Consider the following 16825-nt stretch of genomic DNA (forward strand, 5'->3'; position numbering starts at 1 on the left):
CTAGTTGCCTGGCAAGGGGGCTGCCTGACAAAGGGGATGCTTGGCAAGGTACTCCATGTCAAGGTGCTCCCTGGCAAGGGAACTCCCTGGCAAGGGAACTCCCTGGCAAGGGAGCTCCCTGGCAAGGAGACCCCCTGGCAAAAGGGCTGCCCCAACAAAATCAACAAAAATCAAAATCAACAAAATATAAACTTCGTCCTTTTTCTCAGTATGCCTTAAAGTAAATGCTTTTGCACATTTATTAAATAAAACATATTCATGTATTTGACAGCTATGATTGACAAGAACACATTACCTTTTCTTTTACAAATGTTGCAAATCTGGAAGATGTAAATTGCTTGCATTTGTGCCTTACTAACTTTCACCTTTTCTGCAGCTTTCAGGTTATTTTTTGCCAATTTATCCCTTTTTTCCGTTCAAGTGTTATCATTTCCAAAAGGAAAAGACATTTTTGTACCACTGGAATATTTATACTATAAACATTAAAGTCAATGGCTAAAATAATCATATCAGTATCAACCCCAGCGTCTAAACCCGTCCTTATCTGTCTAAACTACTTCTAATCTGTCTAAACTACTTCTAATCTTATCTGTCTAAACTACCTCTAATCTGTCACTTCAAATGACTAAATTAGGATAGTTTATGCTGTCATTTCCACCGTTTTCTTCCAAGAAATCCTAAGACAATTCTGACATTACACTTTGCGTCTAGTGTATTTTATACACGAAAACTACATCAAAATTGTAACTGAGAAACCTGTCACCAGAGACAATAGAGAATCACAAGTTTGTATTAAGCCAAATTAACACTTGTTAATACAGTATACAGTCAAAATTAACTCGAGTTAAAATATGAATTATCTGCAGCAAAACTGATCACTCAAAAGTTATTATTATAATTAGTTATCACATGGTTATAGTAAACTATAAATACCTGAAAATGAATGACATTTCCAACATAACTTAGAAGTAACATTACAGTAATCTTCCTGGGTACAGAACACCTGTAGAGGTACAGAACATCTGTAGAGGTACAGAACATCTGTAGAGGTACAGAACATCTGTAGAGGTACAGAACATCTGTAGAGGTACAGAACATCTGTAGAGGTACAGAACATCTGTAGAGGTACAGAACACCTGTAGAGGTACAGAACATCTGTAGAGGTACAGAACATCTGTAGAGGTACAGAACATCTGTAGAGGTACAGAACATCTGTAGAGGTACAGAACACCTGTAGAGGTACAGAACATCTGTAGAGGTACAGAACATCTGTAGAGGTACAGAACATCTGTAGAGGTACAGAACATCTGTAGAGGTACAGAACATCTGTAGAGGTACAGAACATCTGTAGAGGTACAGAACATCTGTAGAGGTACAGAACATCTGTAGAGGTACAGAACATCTGTAGAGGTACAGAACATCTGTAGAGGTACAGAACACCTGTAGAGGTACAGAACATCTGTAGAGGTACAGAACACCTGTAGAGGTACAGAACACCTGTAGAGGTACAGAACATCTGTAGAGGTACAGAACACCTGTAGAGGTACAGAACATCTGTAGAGGTACAGAACACCTGTAGAGGTACAGAACATCTGTAGAGGTACAGAACACCTGTAGAGGTACAGAACATCTGTAGAGGTACAGAACATCTGTAGAGGTACAGAACATCTGTAGAGGTACAGAACATCTGTAGAGGTACAGAACATCTGTAGAGGTACAGAACATCTGTAGAGGTACAGAACATCTGTACAACATTCTCTTTGGATTATTTGTTCACCTAGAATGTGAAACAGGATTATTTCCTTTATCCCTTTTGACTAGAAATGAAATTTAGAACTACCAACATTATGATTTTTTCCTCTCTAGTATTCAATTAAAAAAATAGTGCAGTTCTTACAAATAATTACATTACTTATCTTTAAATTGGTTAATTGTATTGTGTTCATTATTTAAATTGGGGGAGTTGGCCAATTTTGTTATTTAAAACAGTACTTAAAATTGTACAGGAATATCTCTATCTCTCTCTCTCTCTCTCTCTCTCTCTCTCTCTCTCTCTCTCTCTCTCTCTCTCTCTCTCTCTCCCATCTCTCTCTCTCTCTCTCTCCCCTCTCTCTCTCTCTCTCTCTCTCTCTCTCTCTCTCTCTCTCCCCTCTCTCTCTCTCTCTCTCCCCTCTCTCTCTCTCTCTCTCTCTCTCTCTCTCTCTCTCTCTCTCTCTCTCTCTCTCTCTCTCTCTCTCTCTCTCTCACTCCCCTCTCTCTCTCTCTCTCTCTCTCTCTCTCTCTCTCTCTCTCTCTCTCTCTCTCTCTCTCTCTCTCTCTCTCACTCCCCTCTCTCTCTCTCTCTCTCTCTCTCTCTCTCTCTCTCTCTCTCTCTCACTCCCCTCTCTCTCTCTCTCTCTCTCTCTCTCTCTCTCTCTCTTTCTCTCTTTCTCTCTCTCTCTCTCTCTCTCTCTCTCTCTCGTGTTGTGCAACCTTGCAATCTTAACGTTGGCGACTGCATCGAAGAGAATCGATGTATCAATTGAATATCGAATTAGCTCCGACACCTTCTTCGTCTAATGCCTCTGTTCACCCTACCAGTAAATAGGTATCATGGAGTTAGATAGCTACAATCGGCTCCATCCTGGGAATGTGTGTGTGTGTGTGTGTTAGAGAGAAATATATGTAGTAGTCAGTTTTACTTATTTTCGACTCTTAGAATGAAAAAGATCTGTCTGACATTTCTGTTAGACAGAGATGTCCTTAATCTTAATTCCTTAATGTGAACATTACTTCTTTATGTATTTTGTCAATTCTTTTTAGTATCTCATACGTCGTTATCATGTGTGGCCTATTCTTTCTTTCCTTCAGTGTAGTGAGGTCCAGTTCCCTACAGTTTTTCTTCATAGCTCGGACCCCTTTCCCCGCCCCCCATTCTATGTGAGTGTGTGAAGGGGGGGGTGATGGGGGGTGAGGGGGAAGTGTGAGGTGGTGGGGGGGGGAAAGACTTGTGACATGTAAACTTATAGATAAAGCCTGTGTGTTGTGTATCGCTGGCTGGCTAAACATTTTATTCCCCCTGATAACAGCAACAAATGATTTTGACGAACCTATTCAAGAATGCAAAATACATTATAATTAACTCGAAATTATCTAAAACAAAAATGAAAAGGGGGAATTTAGTGAATACAATAATAAAATCAGAACTGAGTTTTGTTGATGGTGTGGGTTACCGGACTCAGGTCTCTGGAGGCTGTGATGGGGGGAGTCAGGTCTCTGGAGGCTGTGATGGGGGGAGTCAGGTCTCTGGAGGCTGTGATGGGGGGAGTCAGGTCTCTGGAGGCTGTGATGGGGGGAGTCAGGTCTCTGGAGGCTGTGATGGGGGGAGTCAGGTCTCTGGAGGCTGTGATGGGGGGAGTCAGGTCTCTGGAGGCTGTGATGGGGGGAGTCAGGTCACGAGATATTGCTCCTTGTCAGCGTGGGAAATGGGGGGGAGGAGCTCCCTGTCTGCCCCCCATTCAGCTGCCTGCTCCCCCTTCCCCGCCACTCAGCCTTGCCAGCTGACCAAAGCCCTGGCCTGCTGGCCAGGACTTGACGGAATTGCTCCACAATCCCCAGTACAGTAGCAGACAAAGGCGGGACCAAAGAGCCAGAGCTCAACCCCCGCAAACACAACTAGGTGAGTACAATACCACGTGTCCATCAATGATACGGAAAAGGTCCACACTGGAATTATTATACCATACTCGTGGTGGTGGTGGGGGGGGGTTCCTTGATTGTTTCAAGCGTTGGTTAGACATGTATATGAGTGGGACTAGGGTGGGTTATATATAGGAGCTGCCTCGTATGGGCCATTAGGCCTTCTGCAGTTACCTTTGTTCTTATGTTCATATACTGTACGTTATATGGGAGTAGGTTATATTCCATATAGGTTGTTAAGGAGGACGTGTTGTCTCACTTGCTACAAGAAAAGTCCCCCAAAAATTTGGTGGGAAATAGCTTAATAAAAGTAAACATTTAGGAAATACGGGTTTCCAGCCAATCCGGATTGCGTCTAAATATAATCCGGATTTTCGTGGTTTACTCCTACCTCTGTCCCGACTTGGGACAGAAATATTCAGCCTACACTTCTACGCTTCCTTGTTTTCAAAATATTGTGTGTGTGTATATATATATGTGTATATTAAAAGTCATAGACTTAAAGAATTAAAAAAATTGTGCTGTAAAGAAAAACTCATATTTTTACTACACCACCTAACACTTAAGATCCTAACGCACATCTTAAACCACTCTGATATTTGAGGTGTATATATATCTCGAAGTCTCTACTTCTTTTGTAGGGTCTGATGGTGTAGTGGGTTAAGGCGTACTAGTTATGGCAGCTACTGGAAGATAGTTGTGCTTTCTGGGTTCGAGGCCCACTGGTGGGTGTTGTCCAAAGATTGTTAATCTTCACTTGTGGTTTATGCAAGTATAGGCATATATATATATAGAGAGAATTTACATCTTCATCTCATTACCAGATTCTCATAAGCTAACTACTGACTTTTCCAAGGATGCAGCCCACAACAGGTGACTTAACCCAAGGTACCTATTTACTGCTAGGTGAACAGCGCCATCAGGTATAAGAAAATGTTCTCCAAATGTCTTGCCTTGCCCCGGAATTGAACCCGGGAAAATGCAGTTTTGACTACAAAAAAAAAGTCATACAAAATATCCACAATACAGTGCATTACTGCTAAGAATTCTTTTTAAAGCTTCAAATGATTAACATTATCAGTGTTCAGTAGAGAAGAGGAACATTACAGGAATCGAACAGACTTACATAGCCGGTGTAGTAAAAAAAAATGATAAAAATAAAGAATTGTATACCATGAATAAATCCACAAGGGCCGTGACGAGGATTCGAACCTGCGTCCGGGAGCATCCCAGACACTGCCTTTGTGCCTCGGAGAGGCTACGGGATCCAGTAAGTTCAGTAGAACTTCGGTTTCAACCCTTTTTAACCCTGTCGTAGCTCAGTCGATTAAGGCAGTGTCTGGGATGCTCCCGGACGCAGGTTCGAATCCTCGTCACGGCCCTTGTGGATTTGTTCACTTGATGCATCACGCAAGTGTGATCTGTGTGTGTAATTGTATACCATAGTGAGAGTACTCTCCAACTCATAAATAAATACACATTCTCACAGGAACTAAGAATTGTATATACTCCAAGAGACTTATTGCAAATTCTTAACCCATACTTAGATCATTCTAATTCAATATTAAATTTGTTATGATAATACACTATTGTGCTGAGATACGACTACTTTATGTTCATTTTTGGACACCAAATCCTTGACTTTTTCCACAAAACTACAACATAAAATCATCTTACTTGCAAGTGAGTATTAAAGCCATCTTGGACAAGATCTTGTGCATGGTAACAACTCTACTGTAGTACTGTGTCTTAACGTAACAAGCTTTAGCTGCTGAATGTCAGCTTGGCCAGACAACGACGCTGCTCCTAGACACATTGTACAATAGACTCAACAAAGGCAGTTTATTTATTTAGATTCCAATTACCGAGCTCTTCAAAATTCGCGCCAGACAACGGGTGTTTGCATCGTAAATCTAAATATATTTACTGTTTACATATTATGACAAATTACAAACAAAAATTATATGATATTTCAGATCAATTTGTTAAGCTTGAGCTTAAGTGGTGTTCAATCTTAAAAACAACAACACAAACTCGTAATATGAGCACACAAGGTCAGGCATCAGGTGTCTGCAAACTTGTGAATGGAATCTATGTTGACCAGACCACACACTAGAAGGTGAAGGGACGACGACGTTTCGGTCCGTCCTGGACCATTCACAAGTCGATTGTGGAATCAAGTCGAATGGAATCTATCTGGAAATAAACTCCCTTCACACACTCGAAACACACACACAAATGAAAACTGACGGATCGAAACGACCTTATTTTCCATGCTTTCAGATGTGCGGATTGGATGGTTTTTTTTTTTCATCCAAGTTATTGTGGCTTAATCTTGGCATTTTCTTCAGTTTTTACAAGTAACAGATATTAATTTCTCTATCAATGTCAAGTCTAACATAAAATGTTATTGTCAAGAAATTGTTAAGATCTATTATCACATTTTCTGGGTCCTCCAACATCTATTGAGCACCTTAACAGCATACTGTCGGTGTTGCCATTGTCTAAATTATCCTTTTTTTTAAATGCTTTATTTTTATACAATAGTACAGTATATACCGGTTTTAAAGCTTCACTGACTTATGTCGAGGTCCTACGACAATTCTAACCTAAACATTACTAGAGTGAAATTCGGAATAATCTTTGTTCTTAGGACATCTATGAATTCCAACATAGCAGCATCACAGGGGGAAGTTAAGGACATCAATCCTCATTTTCTTGAAACATTAACTACAATATGCTAATATGTATCCCTCGACTTTGAGTAGCACCTATTTTCTTAATCCAAGGTTATCTATAAAGTAATCTCACCAGGAGACCCCTTGAACCACGGCTGGTGACGCCTCAAGAGGGCGCCCGACCCACTTGTGTACTAAGCGACCTCCGTCCACAGATTGTAAACAAACACAGTGGTGCCAAGTGTCCTCACTGCCCCTATATCCTGATAGCCTGAGGAACATTGGAATCAGATATTTGGTAATAAATTTGCTTAACCTAAAATCCAGACATGTCAGATTTACATATATATAAAACAACGATCACAGAAACAAACTGATCCAAATATGCAGGAAAAAAATTGAAAAATTAGAGAATGCTAAACGCGTTTTCGGCGTATTTGGCCTTTCTCAGAGCGAGGCTTTTCTAGTTACTTGACTGACACAAACTGTGTTTTGTCTCACCTGTTTATTTGACCCTCCTTGTCTTGTGTTTCTTGGACACTACGTGTTGAGCAAACTGACTGACGGAGTTTAGGGTGAGGTCACAGGGAGAACAGTAGTATTTACCTGCAAGCAAACATTGAAATTGAAATTGAAATTGAAATAGGTTTATTGATGTAAAATACACACAAAGGGATGAGGTAGCTCAAACTATTCTCACCCCGTTCAGTACATCGTGTTAATATATACATACACACACATCACAAACAATAAACATATTACCAAACATTCTGAGAGATAAACATATAAATTTCCTCCTCAAGCAAACATAATAGCGTTATTTCCTACATCTTAAATATATATGAAAATTATTAAATTAATGACCGTGACCTCAAGTCTGATGTATTCAGAGGATTGCAGTAGAATTACGTGGTCTACAATGAAATTTCACAACGCCATTCATTTATCATACACGATATTATGCATTTATAATGTATATTACCAACTGTGCATAATCCCTTTCAAATAAAATATTTATAAAATAATTTATAAAATTATTCAATGCTTTATAAATTTATTTATAAAATATTTAATGATTTATAAAATAATGATTTATAAATGATGCAATGATTTATAAAATAATTCAATGCTCTTCTCTTCAAATGAATTTGAATAACATGTTTAGCGGATGATTTTTTCCTTTCTAAACACTGTACAAACCCATTAATTATAAAATGAAGGGTTAAATATAATGGAACGTTCTTTCCTGGTGGAAAGGAAAGTCGCCAGGAAAGGGCCAGGGGCCCCACCTCGTCCTTTCCTGGTGAGAAGTTGCACCAAGCTTGAATAAAGCACAACCAAGCCTTGCAAATCGTGCTCTGAGACCCATGCGGACCTTACAGGAGCCAGGACCAGAATCAGGCTCCAGGAAGAGCCCTGAGGTTCAGAGATCTACCCAAAACCAACACAAAACAAACTAGAAAGGATAGGCGAAGGAAGATAAGCGCCTGGGGCCAGATTCACGAAGCAGTTACGCAAGTACTTACGAACGTGTACATCTTTACTTAATCTTTGACGGCTTTGGTTACATTTATTAAACAGTTTACAAGCACGAAAACTTGCCAATTAACTATTGTTATTGTTATAAACAGCCTCCTGGTGCTTTGGAGCTCATTAACTTTTTAATAATTGTAAACTAAGCTGCCAAAGATTGAGAAAAGATGGATAGGTTCGTAAGTGCTTGCGTAACTGCTTCGTGAATCTGGCCCCTGACTAACCAAACCACACACTAGAAAGTGAAGGGACAACGACGTTTCGGTCCGTCCTGGACCATTCTCAAGTCGATTTTGGTCAACATATTTCAGCCACATTATTGTGACTCCTCGTCTGCACTGGCCCCTGATTATTGTCATTGTGTATGCACCCAACACACACATTGTTGTCATCGGTCATGGCAGTACAGACGAAGGACCACGTACCTGAGGGAGTCCTGTAGATGGAGAGATCGTTCGACTTGGGTTTCTTCACCTCGTCCGCTTTGATGACACTGGCAAGGATGCTGTCTGCTGGACCTGCGACAATTGAGATACATTTGCTTACAATAACGTTCATAACAACACTAAAGTTAATGAGACAATCATCTGGAGCAATGAGGTGATTCGATTCAGCAGCCAGATTCACGAAGCAGTTACGCAAGCACTTACGAACCTGTCCATCTATTCTCAATCTTTGGCAGCTTAGTTTACAATTATTAAACAGTTAATGAGCTCCGAAGCACCAGGAGGCTGTTTATAACAATAACAACAGTTGACTGGGAAGTTTTCATGCTTGTAAACTGTTTAATAAATGTAACCAAAACCGTCAAAGATTGAGGAAAGATGTACACGTTCGAATGCTTGCGTAACTGCTTTCGTGAATCTGGCCCCAGGTCTTCTAGTAACAGTGTTTACCCTTCACCCGACGCCTAGCATAAGACAGGCCACACACTCACCGTCTGGGCTCACCATAGCCCGTGCTACATGGACACTTCGTTCTGAGTAGCTAAATCTGAAACATCACCGTCTGGTCATACTGTATCCTCTCACGCAGCTAAACTGATCCAGTCACATCGGCCGCTCTCCATTTTGTAAGGGGGAAGGGGCACTGGAGGCGATTTTCCAAGTGAGGAGGCGAGCACAAAGATGGCCCTGATTGCTCTTACGCGCGCCTTCCGCGGCTCTGAACAATGAAAATGGCGCAAAATCTCCCGCCAAAAGCGCTGCTGATGACGTCGTCAGAGAAAGCGCGGGAAGACGGAGGGAGGAATAAGGCGCCAGTATAGCTGACATGGAGAGATCCACTCATCGTTTTCTTTCGCGTTTTTCTGGAGAGTTCAGTTTATCGAGGTGTCTAGATTTATGAGAAAAGCTAATGTGCGATTAGAGACCGGAGGCCAGATTCACGAAGCAGTTACGCAAGTAATTACGAACCTGTACATCTTTTCTCAATCTTTGGCGGCTTTGTTTACAATTATTAAACAATGAATGAGCTCCGAAGCACCAGGAGGCTGTTTATAACAATAACAACAGTTGATTGGGGCGCTTGTAAAATGTTTACCAAATGTAAACAAAGCCGTCAAAGATTTAATAGTAAAACTTTAATAGTGTGACAGCATATTCCCCAATAAATCTGACTGATCAATTTACTATAACCCATTTAGAATTAACAAGATAATTAGGTAAAGAAAAATAAAATACCTCTGGTGAGGATGGTGAATGTTCAACACCTTAAGATTAATGAACGATGGTCTTAATCACCATTTAGTGTGTGGTCTAGTGTTGACTAGACCACACACTAGAAGGTGAAGGGACGACGACGTTTTGCTCCGTCCTGGACCATTCTCAAGTCACAATCGACTTGAGAATGGTCCAGGACGGATCGAAACGTCGTCGTCTCTTCACTTTCTAGTGTGTGGTCTGGTCAACATACTTCAGCCACGTTACTGTGACTCCTCGTCTGTATTTATTTAACCTCTGTCAATTGACCCATGCATAAGGTATTCTACCCTACAAATGGACACAAAATCTCATATCATTTCCTAAACCGAACTCTCAAAAATTATTATGATCCAATCTTGAGCATTTCTAAAGTCGTATAAGGAATTATTAACAGTCGTCTCATGTTTCAGGCCAAAGACAACCTGGACCCATATTCACGAAGCAGTTACGCAAGTACTTACAAACGTGTACATCTTTCCTCAGTCTTTGACGGCTTTGGTTACATTTATTAAACAGTTTACAAGCATGAAAACTTCCCAATCAACTGTTGTTATTGTTATAAACAGCCTCCTGGTGCTTCGTAGCTCATTAACTGTTTAATAATTGTAAACGAGTGATGGCGTTGTGGTGTTTCTGGTACTCGAACCAACAGCGATGCTATGGTATTCTGCTGATAAGGTGGTGTTACTGTCAGGGGGGACGTTGACAGCGCGGGCCCGGCACACCCCAGACACGTAGCACATGTCGCCCCAGATTGGACTTCGGAGGGCGGTGGGACAGTTGATAATGGATTTCCGCGGGAAAAGAAAAAGACTACAAGGATGACCCTTCGCCTCCCCGACAACCCTCCCTCCTCCCCCTCCTTCCCCGGAGCAAGCGCCGCCACCACCACTCTTGATGGGGAAGAGGGAGGGGGAATTATTTATCGCGGAGCCAGGCAAAACGTGCGGGGAATGGTTACAGGAGCCCCCTGCTCCAGGTTTCTTCGTCGACGCCTTCTGCTCGACAGACATAATTAGGTGCTGGGGTAGGGCCGCGGTGGAGGACGCCTCCCAAGAGCCCCGGGACTCTGCTTGGGGGAGAAGAGACAGGGGGACAAAAACTAAATTGTGGACAGTGGAAAAGAATCAAGGCTTCTTCGCCCTGTGTTCATGGTGTGTGAAGGACCAGTCCAGGGTCGTTACCACGCCGCCGCTCCCTCGCTAGTGGGAGACACCATCACTGCTCCACATTACAGTTTCCAACTGTAGCAGTTCTAAACTGTTAGCATTAAACTTCGTGTGAAAATCTGTGCTAAATTATCCTTCGTTGTCCTGGTGCTGAGGACAGAGTTTCTCTCTTCGACAAATATAGATTTATACACCAAACTCTGTCTGTCCATAGAGCACAGAAGAAAATATATACTTATCCTGGTAAACACTTCATTAATGACCAAGTCTGTGATAAAAAATAAACTTTAAAAAAATAGCTAGGAATTCTACAATTAATCTCTGAACGACAGAGATCACGTTGATTTGGAGTTGTTGTTTCAGATTTAGCTACTCAGAACGAAGTGTCCATGTAGCACGGGCTATGGTGAGCCCGTAAAGATTTGGAGAGGTCCCCCATGTTGAAATAGCCAGCCACTACACCACACACTACACAGCAAGCTATACCTTATACACCCTCTATCCCTCCCCCGGGACACACACACACACATTTCTTCTACCTTCTGAGTACACGCACGCGCGTGCGCACACACACACACACACACACACACACACACACACACACACACACACACACACACACACACACACACATACACATACACATACACATACACACACACACACACACACACACACACACACACACACACACACACACTACGCCCAAGTTAAAACAAGATTGAGTGCGGGTGCGGGAGAGAGAGTGTTCCACCACTATTAGTGTGCTGATCCTCGGCTCCCAACAAACTCCACAAGGGCCGTGACGAGGGTTCGAACCTACGTCCGAGAGCATCCCAGACGCTGCCTTAATCGACTGCGCTATCCTCCCGGACGCAGGTTCGACTCCTCGTCACGGCCCTTGTAGAGTTTGTTCTTTTTCTGTCGATGTTTTTCTGTTATCTTTTTCTGATAGGTAAGAAAATTTGTTCATTTTCTTATCTATCTGAGACTACGAGGGTCGTGAGGTCCACCACTATAAGCCCCCTCACCTCCTTATCGTCCCCACCTGGCTGGCTAATTACTCGTCTCAGTGTCATATATTTGTGTCTTAACAGTTATGGGTGGAATTGGCTTCAAACACCTTCTGTGTTCTCCACTGGTCCACCTCCCGTATTCTTGAGGTTATCTTGAGGTTATCTTGAGATGATTTCGGGGCTTTTAGTGTCCCCGCGGCCCGGTCCTCGACCAGGCTTCCACCCCCAGGAAGCAGCCCGTGACAGCTGACTAACACACAGGTACCTATTTTACTGCTAGGTAACAGGGGCATAGGGTGAAAGAAACTCTGCCCATTGTTTCTAGCCGGCACCCGGGATGGAACCCGGGACCACAGGATCACAAGTCCAGCGTGCTGTCCGCTCGGCCGACCGGCTGGGAACGAGACCTTCCTTAAATCTCTTTCAGTCAACGTAAGTGTCTATCTTTTCCACTCATGTCCTCCTCTTCCTTCCTCTTTTTAATATAAATAGGCTTCTTGTATCCACTTTATCTACTCAGCCTCAAGCTCTTGTACGTAGTGATCATGTCCCCCCTCTGCTTCTTCTCTCCTCTAAGGCTGTAAGGCGGAGTTCTATCAACCTGATATCCACTTTTGATGCTTATCTAGTTGCAAACCTCTTGACTAAATCTGTCTCTAAATCAAATTCTGTTTACGCTTCACAAGGTGTGGGTTCCATGCTGGAGCTGCATACTCGAGTAATGGTCTCACTTACGTAGGGTGTATGGACTTGAAAGCCTCCTTGTTTAGGTTCTTTAATGGCGTTCTTGTGTCTGCTAACTTTTCACATGCTGCTGATGTTATCCTGTTCAGGTGAGCTTTCAGTGTTGGGATTATGTCTGTTCACAGGTCTTGGTCTTTTGTTTCTGGTAAATGCCTTGCCCTTAGGGTAGAGAGGGGAAAGAGAGGGGAAGAGAGGGGAAGAGATGGGGGGGGAAGGGACCCAGTGGCGTCCGGGTCAACCCCAAAAGGTTCCGCCATTCCGGGAGCCCCCAGAATGCAAGTCTGCCACCAGAACCCGATTGATTGATGAAGATTAAGCCACCTAAAAAGGTGGCACGGGCATGAATAGCCCATAAGTGGTGGTCCTTTTGAGCCATCACCAGTATCAAGAGCTGATACTGGAGATGTGTGGAGGTGCGACTGCACCCTGCGTGACGGGAGATGTCTCCCGTGACCAGAACCCGTTTTGCATGTCGATATCTGCAATTATACCTGCCGGTGGTGGGGGTAGGTGGGAGGTTGTTGCAGTGCCAGGTGGTGGTGGATTAGGTGGGTGATTGTCGTAGCAGTGGCAGGCGGTGTGTTAGGTGGATAACGTAAATATAAGGAAAACATTTGCCCGTGAAGCCGCCGGCTGTCCTCCCGCCCTCAGTTTACACGCTGTATCAAATGCAAAGAACAAACTCGACGCCATATTTACTAAGCGGCACCTGTTTCATCCCGGCCGCCATTTTGTTTGCGATCTCTCTCAAACAAGGGTCAAAATTTTTCACCTCTGCATCAAACGGCTCACGATCTCTGACCCCCAACCGTTCCGTCACCACCAAAAAGAAACCATTTTATCTCAAACATGACGCTGTTCTTGTTCCAAGAATTCTGGAATATTCCTTTTTTTGGAGGCATTGATATGGTAATCGCTGCCGCTTCGGTCAGCCAGGTTCGAGCCCCGATTCTTGCATCAGTGAGCAGTTCAACTTGCTAAACTGTCCACTCTTATAAATCCAGGAGTTTTGGGCTCGTACTGCTTCAAATTTACAATATTATCGCGCGCCCGCTGGAGGGGTAGAACCCCGCGCCCTCAAAGGGAACTTTTAAGGCAGAAAAACAAACATGACCTGCACCTAGGTACTACTACTACCCCTTACCCCTTTCCCTGCGCCGCGTAGTTAATACCGAACAAACAAAAGGTACGAGTCAGTGCTTAGGCAAAGACAATCTTCTTTGACCAGTGTTGTGTGAAGGGGCTACGTCACACACACACACACACACACACACACACACACACACACACACACACACACACACACACACACACATACACATACACATACACATACACATACACACACACACACACACACACACACACAGAAAGAACTTTTTCAGTGTCAGAGTAGTTAACAGGTGGAATGCATTAGGCAGTGATGTGGTGGAGGCTGACTCCATACACAGTTTTAAATGTAGATATGATAGAGTTAAGTAGGCTCAGGAATCTGTACACCAGTTGATTGACAGTTGAGAGGCGGGACCAAAGAGCCAGAGCTCAACCCCCGCAAACACAACTAGGTGAGTACAACTACGTGAGTACACACACACACAGCTAGGAGTTGATATCACACCGATCCTGTCTCCTGAAGCACACATCAAAAGAATATCATCAGCGGCGTATGCGAGGTTGGCTAACATCAGAACTGCCTTTAGCAACCTGTGTAAAGAATCCTTTAGAACCTTGTATATAACGTATGTAAGACCAATCCTGGAGTATGCGGCCCCAGCATGGAGCCCGTACCTTGTCAAGCACAAGACGAAGCTGGAGAAAGTTTTAGAGATATGCCACTAGACTAGTCCCAGAACTAAGAGGCATGAGTTACGAGGAAAAGCTGCGTGAATTAAGAACATAAGACTGACAAGTAACTGCAGAAGGCCTATTGGCTCATACGAGACAGCTCCTATTTATCTACCCAATCTCATTCATATATATGTCTAACCTACGCTTGAAACAATCAAGGGATCCTACTTCTATTATGTTACGCAGTAATTGGATCCACAAATCAGGGGGTAGGGGGGGGGGTTGGCGGCTGGATTAATGATTATTTATTCTTTGTTTCAAGGACGAGCTGTTTCAAGGACGAGCTGTTTCAAGGACGAGCTGTTGTAAGGACGAGCTGTTTTAAGGACGAGCTGTTTCAAGGACGAGCTGTTTCAAGGACGAGCTGTTGTAAGGACGAGCTGTTTTAAGGACGAGCTGTTTCAAGGACGAGCTGTTGTAAGGACGAGCTGTTTCAAGGACGAGCTGTTTCAAGGACGAGCTGTTGTAAGGACGAGCTGTTTTAAGGACGAGCTGTTTCAAGGACGAGCTGTTTCAAGGACGAGCTGTTGTAAGGACGAGCTGTTTCAAGGACGAGCTGTTTCAAGGACGAGCTGTTTCAAGGACGAGCTGTTTCAAGGGCGAGCTGTTTCAAGGACGAGCTGTTTAAGACGAGCTGTTTCAAGGGCGATCTGTTGTAAGGACGAGCTGTTTCAAGGACGAGCTGTTTCAAGGACGAGCTGTTTCAAGGACGAGCTGTTTCAAGGGCGAGCTGTTTCAAGGGCGAGCTGTTTCAAGGACGAGCTGTTTCAAGGGCGATCTGTTGTAAGGGCGATCTGTTTCAAGGACGAGCTGTTTCAAGGACGAGCTGTTTCAAGGACGAGCTGTTTCAAGGGCGAGCTGTTTCAAGGACGAGCTGTTTCAAGGACGAGCTGTTTCAAGGGCGAGCTGTTGTAAGGACGAGCTGTTGTAAGGACGAGCTGTTTCAAGGACGAGCTGTTTCAAGGACGAGCTGTTGTAAGGACGAGCTGTTTCAAGGACGAGCTGTTTCAAGGACGAGCTGTTGTAAGGACGAGCTGTTTCAAGGACGAGCTGTTTCAGGGACGAGCTGTTGTAAGGACGAGCTGTTTCAAGGACGAGCTGTTTCAAGGACGAGCTGTTTCAAGGACGAGCTGTTGTAAGGACGAGCTGTTTCAAGGACGAGCAGCGCTTATTCAGTACTCACGTATTCCTGCCTTACTCACATGCGCTCACTCATGTTTTAACCTCAGTATCCCTTTTAGCCTTAGTATCCCTGGGAGCGTCAGATTCACGAAGCAGTTACGCAAGCACTTACGAACCTGGGGCCAAATTCACGAAGCAGTTACGCAAGCACTTACGAACCTGGGGCCAAATTCACGAAGCAGTTACCCAAGCACTTACGAACCTGGGGCCAAATTCACGAAGCAGTTACCCAAGCACTTACGAACGTGTCCATCTTTCCTCAATCTTTGACGGCTTTGGTTACATTTATTAAACAGTTTACAAGCATGAAAACTTGCCAATCAACTGTTGTTATTGTTATAAACAGCCTCCTGGTGCTTCGGAGCTCATTAACTGTTTAATAATTGTAAACAAAGCTGCCAAAGATTGAGAAAAGATGAACAGGTTCGTAAGTGCTTGCGTAACTGCTTCGTGAAGCTGGCCCCTGGTGGGCATTGACATGTCACGGCTCAGTAGAACCTTCACTGACGTAGATAATCACAATAATCACCTGAAAGATCTTTTTCAGCTACAAGACGACGTCGTCTCCTCCTGCCAGCGGCTCCTTGAGACACCGAGAGGATAATACACAAGATTTATGTATTTTATCGGAAAATATATATTTTTGGTCAGGTCTTAAGATGCTATTCAGGAACTAATTGAGTCGGCGGACTCATCTGCTTCACGGGGCAAGGGTATGCTATACCACACAGGTCTTTAAGGTGTTGAATCATGTACTGAGATGATGGGAAGTTGGTCTGTAAGGTGTTAATATAGGTAGGGTCGTGTAGCAGCTGTAGTGTGATCTATCTATATCTATCTATCTATCTATCTCTCTCTCACGACACGACATACATACGACACACACACACACACACACATTTCATCTGACTCCATACACAGTTTCAAGTGTAGATATGATAGAGCCCAATAGGCTCAGGAACCTGTACACCAGTTGATTGACGGTTGAGAGGCGGGACCAAAGAGCCAGAGCTCAACCCCCGCAAGCACAACTAGGTGAGCACACACACACACACACACACACACACACACACACACACACACACACACACACACACACACACACACACAGAATCCAAGAGAGAGACAGAACGGGGAGACGACGTGAGGCTGTTGAAGGAAGGTTTAAAAAGACTGTGAATTGACTGCAATTGCTACGAGTTGCTGCTTGAGGACCGGCTGTTGGCCAGTTAGCCAGGAACTGGTCGACTGACTGGTTAGGATAGGTTAGTTAG

The 16825-nt window shown here is 43.6% G+C and overlaps 1 protein-coding gene across 1 annotated transcript in view; it reads right to left on the minus strand.

The window, feature by feature from the left end:
- Positions 1 to 4993: 4993 nt before the first annotated feature.
- The window catches only part of LOC123749935 (zinc finger matrin-type protein 3), a 40168-nt gene continuing 28336 nt past the window's right edge, over positions 4994 to 16825 (minus strand). Inside the window, exons 8-10 of the mRNA XM_045732073.2 lie at positions 8315 to 8407; positions 6858 to 6962; positions 4994 to 6627 (exon numbers count right to left, since the gene is read on the minus strand). Coding sequence (XP_045588029.1) covers positions 6862 to 6962; positions 8315 to 8407 — 194 coding nt within the window. The 3' untranslated portion in view covers positions 4994 to 6627; positions 6858 to 6861. The remainder of the gene's footprint in view (positions 6628 to 6857; positions 6963 to 8314; positions 8408 to 16825) is intronic.

This window comes from Procambarus clarkii, chromosome 4, assembly GCF_040958095.1.
Source record: "Procambarus clarkii isolate CNS0578487 chromosome 4, FALCON_Pclarkii_2.0, whole genome shotgun sequence".
Lineage (NCBI taxonomy): Eukaryota > Metazoa > Arthropoda > Malacostraca > Decapoda > Cambaridae > Procambarus > Procambarus clarkii.